Source organism: Pteropus vampyrus, unplaced genomic scaffold (genome assembly GCF_000151845.1).
Source record: "Pteropus vampyrus isolate Shadow unplaced genomic scaffold, Pvam_2.0 Scaffold358, whole genome shotgun sequence".
Lineage (NCBI taxonomy): Eukaryota > Metazoa > Chordata > Mammalia > Chiroptera > Pteropodidae > Pteropus > Pteropus vampyrus.
This window is the reverse complement of record NW_011889139.1, coordinates 1,016,392-1,037,550: the sequence shown is the minus strand read 5'-3', so window position 1 is coordinate 1,037,550 and position 21,159 is coordinate 1,016,392. Positions and strand designations below refer to the sequence as shown.

General features: G+C 40.7%; 1 protein-coding gene and 1 long non-coding RNA gene across 2 annotated transcripts in view; both read right to left on the bottom strand.

Annotated features, from left to right (window-relative positions):
- The window catches only part of HEATR6 (HEAT repeat containing 6), a 32,770-nt gene extending 24,988 nt beyond the window's left edge, over positions 1-7,782 (bottom strand). The window contains exons 1-5 of the mRNA XM_011379372.2: positions 7,187-7,782; positions 4,856-4,963; positions 2,569-2,709; positions 2,005-2,120; positions 1,024-1,138 (exon numbers count right to left, since the gene is read on the bottom strand). Coding sequence (XP_011377674.1) covers positions 1,024-1,138; positions 2,005-2,120; positions 2,569-2,709; positions 4,856-4,963; positions 7,187-7,405 — 699 coding nt within the window. The 5' untranslated portion in view covers positions 7,406-7,782. The remainder of the gene's footprint in view (positions 1-1,023; positions 1,139-2,004; positions 2,121-2,568; positions 2,710-4,855; positions 4,964-7,186) is intronic.
- A 1,098-nt stretch (positions 7,783-8,880) lies between these two features.
- On the bottom strand, positions 8,881-12,602 carry LOC105304984. The gene is made up of 3 exons (XR_897046.2): positions 12,490-12,602; positions 10,473-10,588; positions 8,881-9,470 (listed from the first exon to the last, which is right to left on the bottom strand). It is a non-coding gene; the product is annotated as an uncharacterized LOC105304984 (long non-coding RNA).
- Between the last annotated feature and the right edge of the window lie 8,557 nt (positions 12,603-21,159).

Here is a 21,159-nt window from a genome sequence, read left to right as displayed (position 1 = left end):
TGGGGACAGGTTTCTGGAGGGCACTTCTGATTGAGACTGATTTTTGACTCAGAAATCTCAGTTCTAGGATTCTGTCCTTTAGAAATACGCCCCACTTGGAGAGAATGTGAACTGTAGCCTTGTTTGAAATAGTGGAAACACTGAAAAAACTTGAATGTCCATCAATCATGACAATGAATATATAAGAAGCTAACCCTCTGCTAACATGTGAAACTCAACAATAATAATAGCATGCATTTTGCCAAGCACTTTAAATGCTTTATTTCACATACTACTCATAAGACCCTTAACAAGGTAGTTATATCATCTGTCCTATTTCTGAGATAAGGAACATGGAGATATTAAGTAACTTGCCCAAGGTCTCCTAGCTAGAGAGTTAGAAAGCATGAGGTACATGAAAAGAGGTCCTGAATAGGTACTGAAAAGAGGTCCAAGATATTAAAAAAGAAAGTGGCAAAACAGCGTATTTAACACGATCCCATTTAAAAATTGTAAATATGGTCATTTATATATAGAAAAAAAAATCTGGGAGCACGTAGGACAAATTGTTTCCAGTGGTTATATCTGAGCAGAGAGCTATAGGGAACTTTTACCATCTTAGATCTATAATTTTTGAAATGTGCTACTCAGAATTTAAAACATGTTAAGAAATTGTCATATTTGCAACAGATTTTTTTTAAAAAGAAATAAAATATTGCAGATATTGTTGAATCCACTCCTTTCCCTTCCATCTAAAAGACAGTCACTAGTCTGAAATGGTATTGCTTTTATAGTCAGGAGGGAAAAAATACTGTTCTTAAAAACCTAGAATTACAAAACAAGAACAACAGCAAAAAAAAACCAAACAAAAACAGTGTCTTGTAATTTAAACTTGAAAAATATGATTTTAATTTTTTACACTTATACCTTTATCTCTAGACAAAACTAATACAGCAACCAAATTAAACTCTTTGGTAATAGCTTCTTTTTCACTGCTACATCTAACACATCTAAACATTCACAAGATTAGTGAGTCCCACCTACCATGCAAAACGTGATATCATCCATATCAGATGATTTTGGAGACTGTAAAGTGGTCAAGAAAGCTTGGAAGCAAATATTTTGGTAGGGCTCCTCCAAGTACGGCTGTCCTGGCACACTGAAACACACACAGAGAAAGCAGCTCAAACTCAAGTCTCCCTTGAAATGGGCTTGCAAAAGAATAAGAATTAAAAGTAGCAGTAATACAGACTAATGGAGTTGGAATATATCCTTGAATAAAACTGTATTATGGAAGATTGTACACTTTGGTTAATTAATTACTGCTATGGGACAGGCACAAGACTTGAATGAACAGGAAGAAGGAAGAATGGTTTCTATAGGGAAAAGATACAGAAGTTTGTAATGGAAGAAGTATGGAGAAAGAGAAATCTTATTCAGCTCTGCTTTTCAGTTCTTAAAGGAAAATAATGCAGACAGGTCCTGCATTATTTGTCAAGAGAGAATCACACAGCTGAACCTGCCCTCCTAGTCACTGAACAACACTGCAATATAGAGACAAGATATCATACATCGGTTCAAGTTTGTGCTGCTCATTTTCTATTGCATGAATCTAGAACTGGGATTGGTTTCATTTTCTTAGAAGAAATTGGCCTTGACAGATAAATCTCACCAAAGCTTAAATTCATATGAATATATCCTTCTAAAAGACTGAATAAGGTTAGAATTTATACCGATAGAAAACAACACCATGCATGACAGACTTCACATATATCACTTTTACTGTATTTTAGGCATAAAGTCCTAGTCTATTTTTCCTTCGTTTCTTTACAAACTTTCTTTATAAGCAACATTAAAATTAAAAATAAACAATATAAGATGTACTTATTAGCAAAGAACATAGGAAATGTAAAGTAGGTTATTTTTCTAAGTTGGCTCTGGCTTCAGACAGATTGAACCACCTACAAAGGGCCCACAAGAGGCCTTATCTTATTACAACTGGGAAATCTGATTGGATCCACATACCTGAGACATAAGTTTGCCATACAATGCACTGCAGCTCGCCTAACTTCAGGGTCGGACTGAGCCCAGTCACTCAACTTCATCAAGAGTCCGCTCTTGCCTAACAAGTCTGGGAGGTACTAAAAAAAAAAATAATAGCCAATGTTGGTCGAAGAATAGCTTCTGGAAAATATCACTCTTTAGAGAGATTTCATTTTTTTAACTAAAGCACAGTTTAAGTACCAAAGACTAACTGCTAGGTAAATCTTTAGATGGGCACACAAAGATATGCCAAAAAACATCAGGAAGGATCATCACTCCCAGGCTAGTGAGTTGCTGAAGCTCTTTAGTCTTGGCTGCTAAGCTAATGGGTAATGATATTGGTTACTATTTACTGAGTGCCAAGCATTTCATGAGTACGAGAAAATATTTTATATGTGAGGAAAGGAGGCTTCGAGAGGTCAAGGAACAGTTATTCAAGATGACACATCTAATTAATGACAGGACGGAAACCTCAATGCAAGCCTGTTGGTTCAGAGCCTGTGCTCCTAACCTTTCAAAGGAAAAACAAAATGTAGTTCAAACTACCTTCTGACATTTTGAGCCATTGCAGTAAACCAGAGCTGCCAGAGCTTGAAGAATTTTCACATGTGTCCAGGAACTGCATTGTTGAAGAGCAGAAATTGTATACGCCAACAGGAAATCCAGGTTCTGTTCATCAACAATTACCTATCGATAGAAGAAAAAATACATATGAGCTAACTTATAAAAAACTTTATCCTTTCCAGAAACATGCTCATCTGAATCAAGCTGTGTAAGAGAGAGCGCCTGTGCGTCCATATTTTTTTGTGTCAAAAAGATCAGCTCTAAAGGCCTTGAAAGCTCAATCAAGATAGAGCCTTCTCCTTGCCCCAGGGTCTTGTTCACTTGTTACCCTTTATTCCCTCCTCTCAAAGTAGAACATGGCAAAATCCTTATAACTTGTCCTTGAACTAACCAGACACTGGCAGCTGTAAATACACAGATATGTAAGACTCAATCCACTGATATTTCTTAATTCAACTAAATTGCCTTATTGAATTAGTAAACACTCAACAAATACATTGTGAATAAATATGTCTGTTAAATACTACTAAGTCTCTACTATGATATGGCAAATATAACAGGAAGAGATGGCATATCCCTAACCTCAAGTTGTTTATAATCTTGTTGGGACAAAGTAGGCTAATCCAAGTGTCAATTCACAGACAACTGACATCAACTATCATCAAATGCTAGAGAGTTGGTTAAGAATTGTAGATGCCATAAGTGATAAGAAACTATTCTAATTGCTAGTGTTACAAAGATAATATAACTGAGAATAGTAAACATTCAGAAGCTATCACATCAGTTTGAAAAATTCTAAACTTGAAAACAGCCTTATTCCATTTAAGAAGTCATATGTAGCAGACTGGTACCTACCAGTATTGGCCTCCTCTTTTCTTGCTGGCAGAACAGATTTTATTTGGGTGCCTACCATTCCCATGAGACCTGAGAGTGAATCCTAATTAGTCTAAGACAGTGGTACTCTACAGGGGCAATCTTGACCCTTAGGGAACATTTGGCAATGTCTATAGACATTTTTGACTGTCACAACTGGAGAGAAGCTACTGGTATCTAGTGGGTAGAGGCCAAGGATTCTGTTAAACATCCTATAATGCACAGAGTAATTTCCCACCATCTCCCCCACACCCGAAGAAAGAATTATCCAATCCAAAGCATCAGTAGTGCTGAGGTTGAGAAAGCTAGATGTTAGGGTGGAGCTGCACACTGTAATCATCTAGGGAGCTTAAACCCTCCAGGTGATTCTAATGTGTAGTCAAGATTGAAATCCCTGGTTTAAGTCACTCATAATCCCATTCCCTTCATCAAACTGTTTTAGAGGGGCTCTCATTATGACCTCGATCTCCGCAGCCAGATATCAGGGCGGTCTGCCAGAGAGTCTATAGGACACATTTCCTTATTCTTAAATAAAAAAGACACAAAATAAATGGTTCTTTTGCTTCTTCTGGGTGTTATTTATTTTGCATGGGATGCCTGGAAATAAGGCAGCCATCTTATTACCGTGAGAGATGCTAGCTCAGGATAACCCACGTACTACAGATGGCAGAATGGAAAGATGCCAATAAAGCCTCCCTCAAGGCTTGTGATGCAACATAATTTGTTTAAAAAATTGTTTAACTTCTCGATGTTGGCTTTTCTGTTTCTTGCAGCCAACAGCACCTTAGATTACATAATGCTAACTGATAAGTTTTGTTCAAACTACATTTGCATATTCATGTGTATCTTATAGTAACAACTTTAACTATTCCTAAAAAGATAATACATTTATTTAACAAATTGGAAAAGGTTCTGGAGAGAAGGGAGCTAGTACAGACCTTGATATAAATAAAAGGAGTCTTTTTATTTAGCGTCCCTTTTGCCCCCAGGCTAGTTCTCCAGTTTTATGAAGACGGAAAGTAGCCCACAAAAATGGTAGCTTTGGAAAAGAGGGAAAAATACTGGCAGGAAAGGGGTAGGGAATTATTTCAATTTGTTCTTAGATATATCTTGGACAAATACATCTTTCATGAAAAATTCTAAGACCCAGGGGCCTGAATGATTCTCATCTCTTGAACTAAGCAAAAAGGAATACCTCTAATGGAGAAACTTCTAGAATTGTGCAGAATTTTTTTTTTGGTCTGAGTCATATTTGTTTTAATACCATTCTTAGTGGGCATTTGCTTTTTCTATAGCTTCTCAAAAGACTGGCCTATCGCACTTACCACATATGTATTTTAAAAGTACTTATTGTTGAAGTTCATGATCTGAATTCTAAAGTTACATGAATGATTACCTGTAATGTGTTAAGTAAGTGGTGGATAAGCTGAGACACTTTGCTGACAAGATGATTCTGATTAAGAGGCACCAGTCGGCAAGCTTGGACTAGAAGAGCACTGACGTCCTACCAAAAAAAAAAGACAATAGAAAGGTGACATACCTATTAGTCACATGAAGACGCCCCACCAAAAAAAAAAAAACAACACAGCCAAATGGGAATAAAAAGTGACTGTTCACACTCAAAATGGGGAAGGATGAAACTTGAGGTAGAAAAAAGGGGGTAAAAATGAAATGAAGTACAAAACTAAGATGTGCTAAAAAAGAAGCAAAAGAATCAACATGGCTTATGACAGGCTAAAGACTCCTAAAAAAGACTATACATTTGCAGAGACAGTACAATTAAATAACTAAAGAAAGGCTTCCATAATATAAAAGCACATACTTAGGTTAAAAATATCAAGAACTAGCAATCTAGATTTTCAAAGCCAGTGGGAAAATCAGAAATGATGCTTGGATGAATTTAATGTAAAATTAGGAAATTCGAAAGAAAAAAAGAGGAATCTATTTGCAAATCAGACTATTCATTCACCCATTGATGTTTACTGAATGAAAAGACTCTCAGTACCTACTATGTGTCAAGAAGTATGTTAGGTCTTTGCATTCCAAAGGTAAACAAACATATTTCAGAACCCCTAAAAGCTCACAATCTAGTTAGGAAGACAGAAATTCTCACAAATACTTAAAAGAGAATTAAGTGCTGAAAGAATTAAGTACAAAGTCTGGAGAAATGATAATTAGGAAGGTCTTATGAAGGTGATTTTTAAGCAGAATCTGGAACGATTTGAAGGATGAGTAAATACCTGCAGGCAGACAAGGCAATGAAAGACACTGCAAGCAAAGGGAATGAAGGGTACAAAAACACGGAATACCAGTAGGTATGAAACACCAGCAGGTGCTTGAGGAACAAGTGTGAAATGACTGCACACAGCACAAAAGGAGTGACAGGACAGGAAACTGAAATGGCACATATTTTTGGAGCAAAATTATAAAATTATACAAATTAAAGTCTCCACTACTCCTTTAATTCCACTCCACTCCCTAGTGATGCATACTATTACTTTGTTGTGAACTCTTTGTAACTATAAGTGTATATAAATTTTTAAACTTCCCATCTATATTAATCTCATACTGTATGAACTGTTCTATAACTTGCTTTTACCATTTACCAATATGTGTTGAAGATCTTTCCCAATCAAAGTTTTACTTTTCTAATCAGAATTTTTTCCACTAAAGAAAAGCTCACTCTGGCAGCAGAGCAAAGAATGGTCTGGAGAAGAGCTGGACTGGACCCAGGATAAATTAGAGGAGACCAGAGGAATAGTCCAAGAGTCATCTTGCCTGAGGGCCTAAGGGATTGGCAATGGAAATAAGAGAGGAGGGGATGGACTGAGAAATATTTATGAGACAGATTCGAAGAAATCCAGATTGGATAGGATCTGGAAAGAAGGAAAGGGAAAGAACCAGTTTGTGCCCTTGTGGGTTGGCAGGCTGTCTATGTAGGGGAACAGAACAGGTTGGGAATGGCGTGTGTGTGTAGGGATAATATACTCATTTTTAGGAACCGTCTGGTTTGAGGTGCCTGTGTGCACCAGAAGGCAGTGGTATGATGGGGTCAAAAGATTCAGGGAATTCAGTAAGCAGCACTGTAGGCCTGATGTATGTGAACAGTACTCAGAGTCAGCATACTTCTAAAGAGGCACAGAGGGCAGAACTAGTATGGAGACACAGAAAATGGCAGGCATTGTGACAGACTTAGGTTCCAATTCTAGTTCTGCCTTTTGCCAGCAACATGACATTGGATCTTTATGAGCCTCAGTGTTTGTTTGTTTGCTTGTTTGTTTTTTCCCAGTAATATAGACCTAATAATACTCATATTCTAAGTTCCTGGAACAGTGCACGGGAAAGTACAGTATGTGGTCCGTGTACCACGTACTCAATAAACTGTAGTAGTGAATCTTATATACAAAGTATTCTAGATGCAGGGAGTGGAGAAGGGAGACGGGAAGGTGGTACCAGAGATGACACCTGCGTTGCTATCACAACGTAAGTCATCTAAGTTGGGTTTTAAAAATACGAATTTACGAAGAACTGCAGGGTCTTCCAGATAGAGGGAGAAAGGGAATGTGCCACGGCTGGAGGGAGCAAACGAGCCTGGAACTAAGTAATGCCAAGTGGAAGCGAGAAAAGCCGGGAGAGGCAGGCGGGAGCTACCAGCTAGGGTCCCTGAGGGGTGGGGGCGGGGCCAGCAGGCGCGCCCGGAGTCCTCCCCGCCCCGCACACCGCCTACCTCCGGTGCCACGTCGCCGCCCTCGCTGTAGTTCTCGGAGATGAGCTGGTCTAGGAGCAGGTGGATCTCGGTGCGTGCGGAGTTGCTGTCATCCGGACGCAAGGCGCAGAGCCTGGCCGACAAGCGGCGGAACCCAGTGCCCAGCTCGTGGGGTGGCTCCCGCGGCGCCTCCCGGGGCGACCCGCCCAACAGGGAGCCTGCAACTTGCACCACCGCCATCTTTCCTACGTAGAACAACAGGGAAGTACTTCCGGGGCATCCCTGTCCCCTCACGCCAGTCCCGGAAATGTCTTATTTGGTCCAGAATCCAACGTAATAGAGTTCCACGATTACCACCTCCTCAGACTGTTGCCCTACAAATACTCATCAGAAACTAGCTTGGAGACTTTTTCGCCGCCCACTTCTCCTAGATCCCTGACTGAAGGAGACTCTCCTTCCAGAAAGTTTGTTCCTGATCAGGGCCGACATTCCTGTTTAGTACCAGCGATTCAGATTCTGGCCGGGGTTGGTGAGGAGCCGTTGTGGATGGCAGTGACAGAAACTGCAAGTTCTACGACATTCTTCTACTTTTCTTACATCGTATTACGGCCCCTGATTTTTTCCCCAGGCACAAAACCACACAATAAATGTTAAATTTTCCAGTAGTCTTTGTAGCTGGCTGTGAATCCTGTGGATCTTGAGACACCTCATCACACAAGAAAAGTAATGTTGGAGTTCAAAGTGAATCATGTAAACTATAACCTGCCAAAGGGTGACCTGGTTGAGATTGGACACCCCAAGATTTCCTGAAACTTTAAAAGCAAGATGCTGGAAAAGAAAAATAGCCATTTCAAAAGCTGTGAACAGTCATCAATTACTCAATAGGTGAAAGCTTGAAATTAAATTCAGGCAGACTGGGAAAACCTTTGAGTTATGCAAATATGAGGCAAGTTCTCACCCATGGCTCTTAGGGAAAACCTTGTAGCCACCTGAATGTATATTTTATATCCTGAGAATAAAACACTTCTGTTTAGCAATAAAAATTGAATGTTTGCTTGAGAAGAGCTAATTCTCTGAAGATTTTGGGCTTCTTTGGGGATAACTATTTTTTTTGTTTGTTTGAATTTAGATTTCACTATGGTTGTATATTATTGTTTATTCTTGGAATGTGTGTATATGTATGTTATGTATATGTGTGTATTTGTAATATTCAAGCATTTTGCTCAGACATCAGGAGCTGAGACCTAGTCAATCGTGTTTTAGTTTGAGATCTCCTAAAGCAGAGCCACGGATGAGGTTGGTATGTGGGTGATTTATTCAAGAATGAACAAAGAAGAAAGGAGAATCAAGACAAATGTGTGCTGTTGAGTTGGCCATTGCAAGGGATGAGTGATTGCTCACACCTCAGGACTTTCTGACAAGCTTTATTGGATGCTCTCAGAACCCGTCTCCTGAGGTATGGAAGGGGGAAGCATATATCTGTCAGCCTTTGACCTCTATTGTCAAGCGTTGCCCCAACAAGCATGAATTCTCCGGTCTTCTGAGTTGAACATGCATCAGTATGTGGTGGTTCCTGCATAAGTCTCTTGTATAATCAGAGAAGCCCTGAGGCAAAAGTGAGAGGTGTGGGATACTAGGGTACAAGTTCTCAGTAAGACTCTGACAAGTTATCTCATGCTAAGCTAGTAGATAGATGCCTGAAATAAACTGATTGCTGTAGCAATGCTTAGCATAAGAGTATAAGGTGAAGAGTATCTAAAGCAGTGCATAAGAGATGTCCAACACACTGGGCTAGAAGGACATGAGGCCTGGTCATCACCACAGAAGAGGTGGAGTGAAAGAGAGTATAGAAAGGATTTGAGTTTAGTGTGGCTCATCTTAGGTTGCACTGGGATTATAGTTAAGACCCTGACACCTAGCTGCTATATGACTTTGAGCAAATTACTTAATTTCTCCAAACGTCAGTGTCCTTACACGTAAAATGGCAATGGTAATAAGCAGTCACAAAGTTCCTGGAGGGATAAATTAGATGATGCTTTTGGAAAATATAACACAATCCTTGTTGCATAGCAAGTGTTCAACAAAGATCATCTATCCCCCACCTCTTCCTCCTCCTCTTCATCACCCTTGCCCAAATAATTCAAGTAGTGTGGGTACTTTTAACAATGCTGATTTATTAAAAAAACAAAAAAACCTTTTTTTCCCTCCACCACGTCCCTCGTAATCTCCATTCGCAGGTCCCCATTTTCATCTGTTTTCCTGAGCAAGGCTCTCCAAACAGTCACATCTCTGAAGATAAGGAACTCTAGGAAGGGATGAGTAATTATTAGAGAAGGATGACCCTTAAGATAAGTTTTCATCTGGGAAATGGACAAAAAAAATGTGTGACACCTGAATCCACAGAAAACAATTGAGAGGCAAAAGTTCCCAGTTCTGGGAATCAATAAGCCCCTGCATGGAGATAGCAAGGCCAAAAGGATCCCAAGAATTGTGGGTGGATTGGACAAATAATACATTTGGAACACAAATGGGTTATTTTTAAAGTATATGTTGATTCTGTTGTGTTTGATACAACTTAATTTATAATTAAGCGTTTTTTCATAGTAGCTTTTAATTATGCTTTTTAAATTTAATGGTTACTGAAAATGAAGAAATTATCATGTGAGGACCCTGAAATAATTTTACAGGAAAGGAGCTTTCATGTGTCAATATGGCAGTGTGCATCAGAGGCTAAAAATGAGCATGCTCTTTGGTCATTAATTATACTTCTTAGAATTTATCTTAACAAAAATTAATAAGGGCATGTATACCAATTTAATATTCATTACAGCCATATTAATAATATAAAAGTAAGAAACTAAATGTGTGTTAATTGAGATTGGTAAGTATTTAAGCATCAGTGTTGGCATTAAAAATTATTCACTAGCTATTTCTAAGTGAAATAATCAAGCAATAAAAATAGGCACAAGATTATCTCATTTTTATATTATATATTTGTGTGTGTGTTTAAAATATTCACTGAAGTGTTAAGCAGATGCCACTTGGGGATGGAAGATTATGAGTGATTTTTATCTTCTTTTTGATCAAGTAATCTGATTTCTCACCAGGATATACTAGGTAATTAAATGATTTTAAAGGTTTGGAAATCAAAATCCTGTGATAGTTGCTTCCTTTGGGAGGATGGGTCAGTAAAGAGGGAGAGGCCACAGAGAGACAGGCTTCTGTCCCACCCATATCTGGAAAGTCCCATCAGAGCCAGTGTACAGCCTGTCTGGCTTGGACAAGGTGTGAGGCAGCAAGAAAGTACCTGATTTTTTTTCACTTGTCTTTAGTCTGAAACACAGATGTGGCCACACCCATTGCTGACACAGTGGTCCCCTGGATCACAGTCCCAGTCACCGCTGCAGAGCTCAATGCAGGCGCCTGCATTAAAACAGACCAGCTGACTACAGCCATGCTTTAGGCACAGGTGCTAGAGAAAACAGCCCTTGATTAAGGAGCCAGTTTCACTTTTTTCTTTTAATTCAATGTATAATGTAATTTAAATGATTACTTGAAGAATAATGCTCATTAACATCTTATATTTTTCAATTAAAAACAATGCATTCAGATAATCCCAATAAAGCAAGGCCTACTTTAAAGATACGTAAGAAGGGGGCCTAGTGGGATGTCTACGATGTACTTTCACACTTCAGAGAAAACATCATCCCTCCATGTTTCCATTAGCTGTTGATTTACAATGAAAGGGTTAAAGACTTCTTGTCCTCACTGATGGCATTTAGTCACTCATTATATCTGTTGATTTCTTCCTATGTATAAAGCATAGAGGTAAGTTATTCAGGAAATACAAAGATGTAAGATAGGGTCATTACCTTCAAGCAGCTTAGAGTCTAACAATGGAAACAAGACTTATGTTTAAAGTACTAAAAACGAAGCAGTGTGAGACAAGTGTACTGAGAGAGGTATATTCAAAAGACTAAAGGGGCTCAAAAGAGAGACATTACGTCCAATCAGATTAATCAGAAAAGATGATTCTTGAAGTACAGAAATCTTTTTATGGCAGAATTGAAAGGGATAGTAGAGTTTGTGAGAAAAGAATTGTTAGCAAAAGTTTACAAGGGAAAAATGCAATGGGGCTGGGACAAGGGGAGGTACATGAGGTACGTTGGGCACAAAATTTAAGGAGGCCCTTGCACAACCTTGAGAGTAAGCACCTCCTTAAATTTTGTGCCCTCGGTGCTTCACCTGCTTCACTCCTCACCCTGAAATACAAGGAATACAGAAGGAATGGCAAATGGAAGGCTGGATAAGAATTAGGGAACAGTTGGAAATTAAGCAGGAAAAGTAGGTAGGGACAAAGTTGCAGAGGACATATCTTGAGGACCTGAGGAGTTTGGATTTCATTTGGTAGGCCCAGAGGAGGATATACTGTTTACTTACAAAGGTTATTCTGATGTGAGAGCACAGAACAAACCACGATTCAACAAGCAAGCAACTTTCAGGAGGAAGAGAGGGGCGGGGAGAGTTGCTGGGAAGCTATTGCATTGGCCCAAGCATGGGGTAACCAGGGTTGGAAATACAGTGTGGCAACTGGGGTGTGAAAAGGAAGAAACATGTGCAAGAGACAATTTCAAAGAATGATGGTATTTAGCAACCAGTTAAATGTAGTGGGGGGAGAGCAAAGAAGAGAGGGGAATAAGAGTTGAATCCAATAATATTTAGGGAGAAGAAAGAGATACAGTGAAGAAAATCCAGGGGAGAAGAAAGTTTGAGGACTGACGGAGTGGCAAAAAATGTCAGATGCTGCAGAGGTGAAGAGTTTGGCTACTGAAGAGAGTCAAGAGATTTGTCAGCAGGACTAAGGAGAGAAGGTTCAGCAAAGTGATGGGGGCAGCAATGGAGACTATACTCAGTCTTCAGGGGGTTAAGGGAAGAAGTGTGGGGCAATAAGGGCAGAGAATTGATTACTCCTTCGAGACTATCAATAGTAAAAGGAAGAGATTGATATGATTACTGAGAGAAGAAGAAACTGGTAGAGAGAGAGATGCCGGGGAGATGGAGGATGGCTGATGAGGGGGCAGAAAGGGAGGAATAGAGGAGTGTCCAGATGGAGGGGGGACCCAGGGAAAGGATGGGAGAAGGTAGAGGCAAAAGAAGAGAGGTTCTGCAGTCAAGGTGGGTCCCCGGCAACGACTCCTTAACTAGAATGTCTTTCTTTCTCTTATTTCTTCCCCTCCTCCCCCCTGCACACACTGGCCTCTGATGTTTTACTTGCTGGCTCCCTCATTCAAAGAAGAATGGAGCTGCCTTCTGTCTGGACTCACCCAAAAGTTGCAGTGGTCTCACTGCAGCCTGAAGCTCCAGTACCTCTAGGCTGAAGGTGATTAGGATCACCAGGAGGAGAAAGCCTGCCAACTTCATTGTGCTATTGGAAGCCTTTGGTAAAAATGCAGCAGGACTGCAAACAGCTGCAATTTATGCCCTTCCGCCCACTGAGCTGAAATGCAAGGCCAGGGGTGGGACTAGGGGGTGGGACTTAAGCCCTGCCCAGAAACTGATAGTTTTGGAGAGCACACAATAAGTGTATCCTGGACCATGTCACATTGCTACCTAAACAAGTCTCTGAGCCAAGGGAACACCCTCCTCTAAGAAATAAGACTCCTAAACCAGGAAAGCCATGACCGAGAAAGGGAGTCAGAGGTGGTAACTAACTTTTATTATGTACTTAAATTCATTCATTCATTTTTCAACACAAGTATCAAATGTCTTCTCTGGGCCAAGGATGTGCTAGGCATGAAGAATATAGAAATTACAACCTAAGTACTGAGTGCTAGCTAGCGAGGCTACAGGAGGTTCTTTCACTTCTCCCTAGCACTTCTGGTATTGATGGCAGGGAGAAGCGGTAGGCGAGACAGCAGAGGCATGCCTGCAGGTGGTAAGAAGGTAACCTTAGTTCTCCTTCTGGCTTGGCCCGAATCCCTCCACTGCTGGGCACCTACGCGGGTGTGCTATCTTTGCCTATTTGATATACGTAATGTTCTTGGCATAGAGTTTCACTTCATCTTGTCCACCTTCATCTCTGAGAACCCACCCAAAATACATATGAAACTCTTCCAGGATTTCTGTCATCAGGCAGCACTGGGGTGGGCGTGGAATGGGGAGTGAGATCTATTTTCCCCACTTCTTGTAGACACTCCTAATCTAAATGAGTGATTTTCTGAAACACTTGTTTTTTGGAAGAATACGCCCTCTTCCCTTCCCAGTGGCAGTGGGGATGGAGGGAGGCATGTATAGCTTTTGGCCATGAATGCTGTCATAAAATGTCTTACTCAATGTGAGATAAGTGTGACTGGACTGATTGAGAATGGCAGGATCAGTTTGCAGCCTCTTTAAAAGACCCTGGTTCCTAACTCTGGGGCTACAGAAAGGGGTCCTTCCTGTTATGCTTCATTTGTCACAGTTTCTAAAATGCCACCCATTGGAAGTTTTTTGGGCAAATAACTGATCTCATAAATTACTATTGTCCTTGGGTATAGTTACAGGTTACTTAGGAGGTAATTCTGTAAACTGCCTTAACTCAACCCTGACAATCCCCAAACTGAAATTGGTTAGTGTCCAATTTCTGTAACCAGGTCAGGGCCAGAAAGAAACCTTTAGAGGCCTTAAACACTGAAAGATTATAGCGATAGTGTACATATGTAATTCCAAATTTCTTTAAAAAATGCTAAAACTTGAAATAAAAGTATTATTCTGAAATTGCACAAAACTCCAAGGTATGTTGAAATTAAACTCATTTCTTTTTAGATGTCTTCTTTTCTGATTTCATCTTGGGTGTCTTGTTTTCCTGGTGTTCTAAGCACATGCTTCATTTGTCCTTTGGGTGATTCAGACCTGACGAGGGCCTTCAGCACCTTGGCAATGGGGCCCCAGCCTGCCTCTCTGCCTCCTCCCTTGCTCCTCAGCCCCAGTCCCCAACCTCCCACGCACTCTGGGCTGTTCTGGTTGCTGCCCCCTGACAAGTACTCTATGCTTTTTAACCCACTTCAGGCTGTTCCTGGAACTTAGAATTCCTTTTCCCCTTTCTTTCTCTGCCATATCTAAAAAGGCTCGCACAAATGGCACTTCCAAAATTCTTCTCGACCCTCCCACATATGAGAGGTAACTCTCTTTTTGTGCTTGTCTGGTCATAGCACTGAGCACGCTATATTATAATTAACAATTATGATTACTTTTACATTCTCTCCTGCGAATGCTTTGATGGCTAGGATGGAAGAGGGTCTTATTTATCTTTTGGCTTCTGTGCTCAATGATGGGCATTTATTATGTTCAATAATTATTCAGTGAACACAGTGGAGAGAGTGATAAATGAATGGGCGTTTTGATTAAAGCATGGGGGTTGATGAGAATGAGTAGAGCGAGAGAGCAGGAGGGATTTTAAAAGCACAGGGTTAAGAATCCTGCATAGGACCCACGGGGGTGTATTTTAGTTGCCAGAGTAGAAGCTCCATGAATGCACTAATAGCAGAAGGGATGCTGCTTTCAAGCTGGATAAACCTGAATTCGAATCCTTCCATGTGGCCACTTCCTGGGTGCATGACAGTGGGCAAGTGTTAATATTAATGCGAAAAAAAAGTGCATTCGGGTTTTGGAAAAATACTTATTCATCTCCTACTATGTGCCACACCCCGTGCTAAATGCTGGGGATATGGAGAGAACAAGGCAGGCGGAGGAGGAGGTAAACAAATGAATGTTCTACGGCACACATCCCGGTAAGAGACAAAGACAATGCTCTGTTCATACAAATAAACTTTAGGAACCAAATATCATCTGGCTCCCCCGAGCCTACTAAGGGGAATCTTATTTGCATTTAAACTTTATTGGGCTTCCAATTTGCCCAAGAATCAACAACCCTCAAAGGGTTCCCCAGTTGCTGGCATGATTGTCTTCCTGGATTTAACAGTGTGTGGCTCTTTTGTGCTGCCAGTTAAATAGACATTTAAGCCTAGCTGTCTATAAAATCTAAAGAAACTTAATTTTGTGTTGTAACGAGAAAGCTCAACAGGACCTGTGTCTGAGCCAAGGGTGTAACAATTCATAAATGCCATTTTTTGAGTGCTTGCTTTATTCCAGGCTAAGCTCTTTAGAGACATCTTCGCATTTTATCCGGACAAGCCTGTGAGGCAGTTTGTCAATTTGTCGGATTGCTAAAAGAGAGAATTTAGTATGAAGAGGCTAGGTGCCATCTCTGCTTCACTTTCACATCTACTTCATCTTTTTCTCTCTGCTGACCATCCTCCTGTTTCTCAAACTGTATTTTGGGGGGACTATGTCCACCCCTACACCTCCAAGTTCAAGATCAATCCAAAAAGTACAAGATTTTTCTCAGTCCCAAATCTAGAATACTAAGAGAGAGAATTCAATTGGCCTGGCTTGAGTCAGATGTCACCCCACACACCATCCCCTAAAAATACAAACAAAGCTGCTAAGGGATGTGTGTGTGGGGGGGGGTGTGTGTAGGGGGGGGTGCGTTGGGGGCATTCGGGAAGCCATCGCAATTAGGAAGATACCCACATGGTTTCCAATAGAGATAGTCATTATTATTGCCATTTTACAGTAGAAAAAAACTAAGTCATAGGTTTAGTAATGTACTCTAAATAATAGTTAAATGGCAGAACCAAGATCCAATTCCAAAAACAGAGCTCTTAACCAGTACACATTACTGTCAGGCTAAGTCCAAATGCTTAGAAAATAATTTTGAGTTCTCTCTGGGGCACAAATAAATGAGCTTTTGAGGACACAGAATTCAAATTCATCTAGCATGTTTCTAATTATCAAGATTTCATTAGCAGAGCACTGAAATGTTGATCCAGCTTTTATGTATAAGTTTTCATTTTTCCTTTTGCAGAGCATAAAGCTATGTGGAAGAACATTCATTTTATAAGAACATTCATTTTATAAGGAATTTTGACCACTAAGTATACGCCCATTCAACTTTGGTCACAATCAAGAAAGTCCCCGTATGAGTGGCAGACTGACTGGGTGTGCACCAGACTCGTTTCTTCCTCTTTCGAACACAGCTCTCAGCTTTCCCTGCAATTAGCTATGGCCATGTGACTGAGTTCTGGTCAATGGAATGTGAGCAGAAGTGATATACACTACTTCTGGGGCAAGCCCTAACCACTCTACCCCCACCCTCTGCCAAATGCCCGCAAGGAGAATGGGCATTCTTATTATCTTCTAGTAGTTCTCTATTCCTAAAACCACAGTACCACAGGATGAGGATCTAAAATAATTTTGGTTTAACTGTTCAATTCCAGCATTCATTTAAGGAATCATGGGGTGCCTGCTTTCAAAATTATCATTCTTCTGAATAAAATTATTTTGGTGGCGTTATCTAACCTGAATCATTATTCCCGTGTAAGATTGCTAGTTCATTTACATTAGCACCTCCACCTCCAATAACTATTTATCCCCAATCTGTGGACCCTATCTATTTTTCATTATCCATCACCACTCATATCCTTTCTTTCTTCCTTATCCTTATCCCTTATAACAGAAGCTACCCCAAACTCAGTGGCTTAAAATAACAACCATTCTCACTAATCTGTGAGTCAGCTAGGGGATCAACTGATCTAGGCAGGGCTCAACTGGGCAACTCTGCTAATCTTGGCTGGGCGCACTCATGTGTTTGAGGTTGGCTGATTTGACTGGAGTTGGCTGGGGGAATTTAGGTCTTCCTCATATATTTTATCTTCCTCCTTGGAATACAGACCAGCCCAGGCACTTGACATGTCGAAAATCTCACTACATTTCCTTAGAAAATTCACTTTCCTACCCTCCAAGATAACTATTCCACACTTTTCTTTCTTCAAATCTCCATCTCATCTACCTCTCGCTCCAACCTCTACCATTCAAGTTTCATTGGGTATCTCTCCACATCCTTCACTGAGAAAATAGTTGCAAGTCTACTAAATTATAAATATATGGTGTGAGGCTATACATGTTTGAGGAGGGGAGTTGTTGAAGGATGTCTTCATTAAGCAGTTTAGTGATTTCCATCAAAACTTTCAAATGTATATTTGGCATTCCACTATTAGGAATTTATCCTAAAGAAATATGATTTAGCTCAAGGACATTTATCGTGTAGCTATTATTAAAAAGTAACCCAAAGGGACTAATTATCTAAATCCATAACAGTAGAAGAAGGTGTGCAAAATAAGGCATATTTATATGCTGGAAAACAATAAAGCCATTTAAAACATGTGGCAGAGTTGTATTTATTGATTAGGAATCATATATGACACCCGGTTTGTAAAACTCATACATGCGTGCTAGTTTCCCAGATTTTTGCTGGTTTGTTACATGTTTATCTTTATTGCTGTAAGATCTCTTAAGAACAGAAACCTCTTCTTAATCCCGGCACTCAGCACGGCGCCACACATGCAATAACCACAAAGTAAACATTTATTTATTGTTAAATCTGAAAAAGTATGTACCTCTGTGTGTGTGTGTGTGTGTGTGTGTGTGTGTGTGTGTGTGTGTGTGTGTGTTGTGTATGAATTATGGAAGCTTTTATTTAGAATGCTAACATGGTTAACTGAGTGGTAGAATCGTGGATAATTTATCTTTTTTTATTAGGATTATTTCAGAGTTTTCTATAATGAGTATGCATTACAGAAATAGGAGAAAAGCATTCTGTGCTCAAAAAGTCAGGGAACATAGTTCTGTGACATGTTTTTCCCTCAGGAAGGACAAGCCTGAAAGCAGAAACCATGGGGATTAACCACCTAAGAAAGAGAAGTCTGTGCAGAGCTAAACTCCCTGGGTTGTGTGGAGTTTGGAGACATGGACAGGGCTGGGGGCGTTTACCTTGTTCCTGGGCTGGAGAGCAGATTCAACCACATCCCTTCCTGATATACCGTGCTCTGACCCCACTGTCCCAGTTTTCTTGGCAGTGGTCCACACAGATTCCTAACATTAGAAAAGACTCAGTGAATACAAAGAAGTTTCAGGTGTGGTTTTCTGGAAGCATCGTTGGAGATTAGGCAATGGGTCCACCTCTACGTGGCATATATTACATAGTGTAATGGAGTAGGAAGCAGGACAGAATGTAAAAATATGCATATATTAGTATATTCATAGAGGAAATTAAAATAATGTTTACCCAGCTATTAGTAGTGATTATTTCAATGGGATAAAATTGTAAACAGATTTAGCTTTCTTGTTTAGTTTATAACATCTTAACTTTTGCCAGAAATGTGCAACTTTAAAAATATAAAAATTGAGAAATAAAGAAAATTTAGAGAAATATGCTTCGGCTCTTTGGACAAACAGTTGATCAGAAGGAAAAAAAGGATTTTCATTCTCACTGAGCAATTCTTATGCAAGTTGCAAAAAAAAGAAAGAAAGAAAGAAAGGAAAAAGAATTATTGAGAGGTATGTAATTCCCATTTAAGAAACAAGGAAGTCGGAGCTCAGAAACTGTAACTGACTAGTTCACAAGTCAGGGCCTGTGAGTGGTGGTGCTGGATTGCAATCTAGGCAGACCTGGCCCTGAAGTCCATATCAAATACTCTCTCTGTGATTCCCCAACAGACACATATACTCACGAGGATTTAAATACACTCTCAGATTGGTTCTTCTGGGGCCTTATCTGTCTGATGGCTCAAAGTGCCTTTTGGGAAGCACAATGACTGGGCTTTTGAGGAGGAGATTCATGGCCGACCTTCAGGGCAGAAGCCCACAAACATCTGAGGAAGCAGATCCCTCACCTCCAGGCATTTTTGTTGCCATCGAGTGTGACCATTTCAAATGCTCACCACCCCTGCACCTACAAAGATTGCATTTTCCTTCCTGAGTGTGTGGAGTGGCCTTCTACCCTATGTGGATCACAGTTAGGGCCTCCATCTGATATTGGTTCTCAGCCTTCCAAACCCTGGTGCCTCCTGAGATCTTTTTTGTTTGTGACACCATCCCAGATGCACTGGCAGTGGCCAAGACCAGAGTTTTCTGGTGCCTAAAGTCCAACACATAGCTAACTCTATTGCCTTCTCTTTCCTTCCCAGGATCGAAGGAACAAATGTACCATATACTTAGAATGTCAGGGGAGTAATTAATCAAAGGCTAATTTGAGCAAAAACCACCTTGTGTCATTGAAGCTGTGAAACTGAGTGACATGAAGAAACTATTAAAGTCACTAGATTTAAGATGAGGTTCCTGTCATCCTAGCCATAGCAGAGGCATAACCTCATCCTATCCTAGGCAGTGAGGTCAAGGGTGTGCTTGAGAGGCCCAAGTGGCCATTGTAACGAGTGTCCTTTTGGTTCAAAGGAATGTCTCCTCTTGTTTTAAGTGACTTGGCTGAGTTTGCTACTTGTGCTTTTGGAGTCATATATCAGGATCAAGACCTCAATTATCACCAATTTACAGATGAAAAAACCACATTGGGTGGGAAAGAAACTCACTCTGAAGGAGCAAAGGTTTGGTCTGGGATACCGGTTGAGGGCAAAGTGGAGGACAATTTGAGGTATAGCTTGTTAAGGGACCTCTCAAATGTTCTGATCCAGCTGTCCAGAGAATCAAGCAGAAAGGTTGTTAGGGAATTAGGGTAGGGAGCCAAATTAAAGAGAATGTGCAACAAAAGCCTTTTTAGGGGACTGGGTGTGGGGTCATCCTGCTTTGTGCCCCAGCAGAAAAGTGCAAGAGAGGGAAGGTGTGTCAAATCCTGCAGGAAAGATCAACTCCTTGGATTCTGTTGATCAGCTGTGAGTCTGGCTTCCCTGTGGCTTTGGGAAACTGGGCCAATATGCGCAAAAGCTCACCTCCCAGTGAACTTGGCTGTGAGAACTGGGGTTGGGGTTCTGGTCTTGAGGCTCCCGAGCCAGATGGGAGGAGAGTTCAGATCCCAGATTTCCTGCTCCCAGCTCATGGCTAGAGGGTGATATAACCCTGCATACACTGGAGAGACTGCTCGGTGAAGGAGCTCATCTCCTGTGTGATTCTAGAGCTTTGCTGACAGTTAAGGGAGGAGAGAAAGAAAGGGTCTCTGCTCCATCTCCATACAAACGCTGGCTTCCTGACGTGTCTATTTCTTTTCCAGGGGAGCTTCTGTGTTTGAAACATGGAGTTTTTTACACAAATAAAGTAATTTGAGAGTAGAGGTTGATCCACATCAAAAAACGTGTCAGAGCCGAGAGTCTGATCTGCTCCTTTCCAATTTTTGTTTCATTTCCTTCTTCTGGGCAACATGAATGAAAATAGCCTCATTTGGAGGAAAAGGGGAGAGAGGAGAAGTGGACTCTAAGACTTGCTCATCCCAGCTCCCACGAGTTCAGCCGCAGGACAACCCATGCAATGGCAGTCACTGGTTTTCTGACCACTTAGGCTTCATCAGATGTTCATACTATACACATTCATATGTTTCGTTTAATCTTCTCATGACACAGTAACAGAGATATCATTTTCTGGATTTCACAGATGAGGAAACTAAGAGTTAAAAAAATGAAATGTTTCCCAAGTGTCAGAGCAACATTTGGAGATAAAATCCTAATCCTGTGTGATGTTGCCACCCACTTACAGTGCTTCCTGTTACTTCATTCTTTTCCCTACTGTTAATTATTTTTTAATTATGTGCTAGGGTCAAGGCCAAATGCATTGCAAACATTAGCTCACTGAGTCCTCTCCATAGCCCTCTGAGGTAGGTGTTACCTCATTTTGTAGATGAGGAACCTGAGGTTAAGTACCTTGCCCTAAACCCCATGCCCACGAGCTGCAGAAGGGAGACTGAAGGCTCTGGGGCCCTACACTTCCCACTCTGCCAAGCACCAGCCTGTTTTTGCACTTACTGTTTTTGCAACCACCAGCAATTCGTGGGTCACTTAAACCCAAGAAACCTCAGTTTCTGCATCTGGGCACAATATGGTGGTATGCAAAATATAACGAGAGAATCATCGTGGAGGTCTTGTTTAGAATAGCAACAAAAAACAAAATAACCA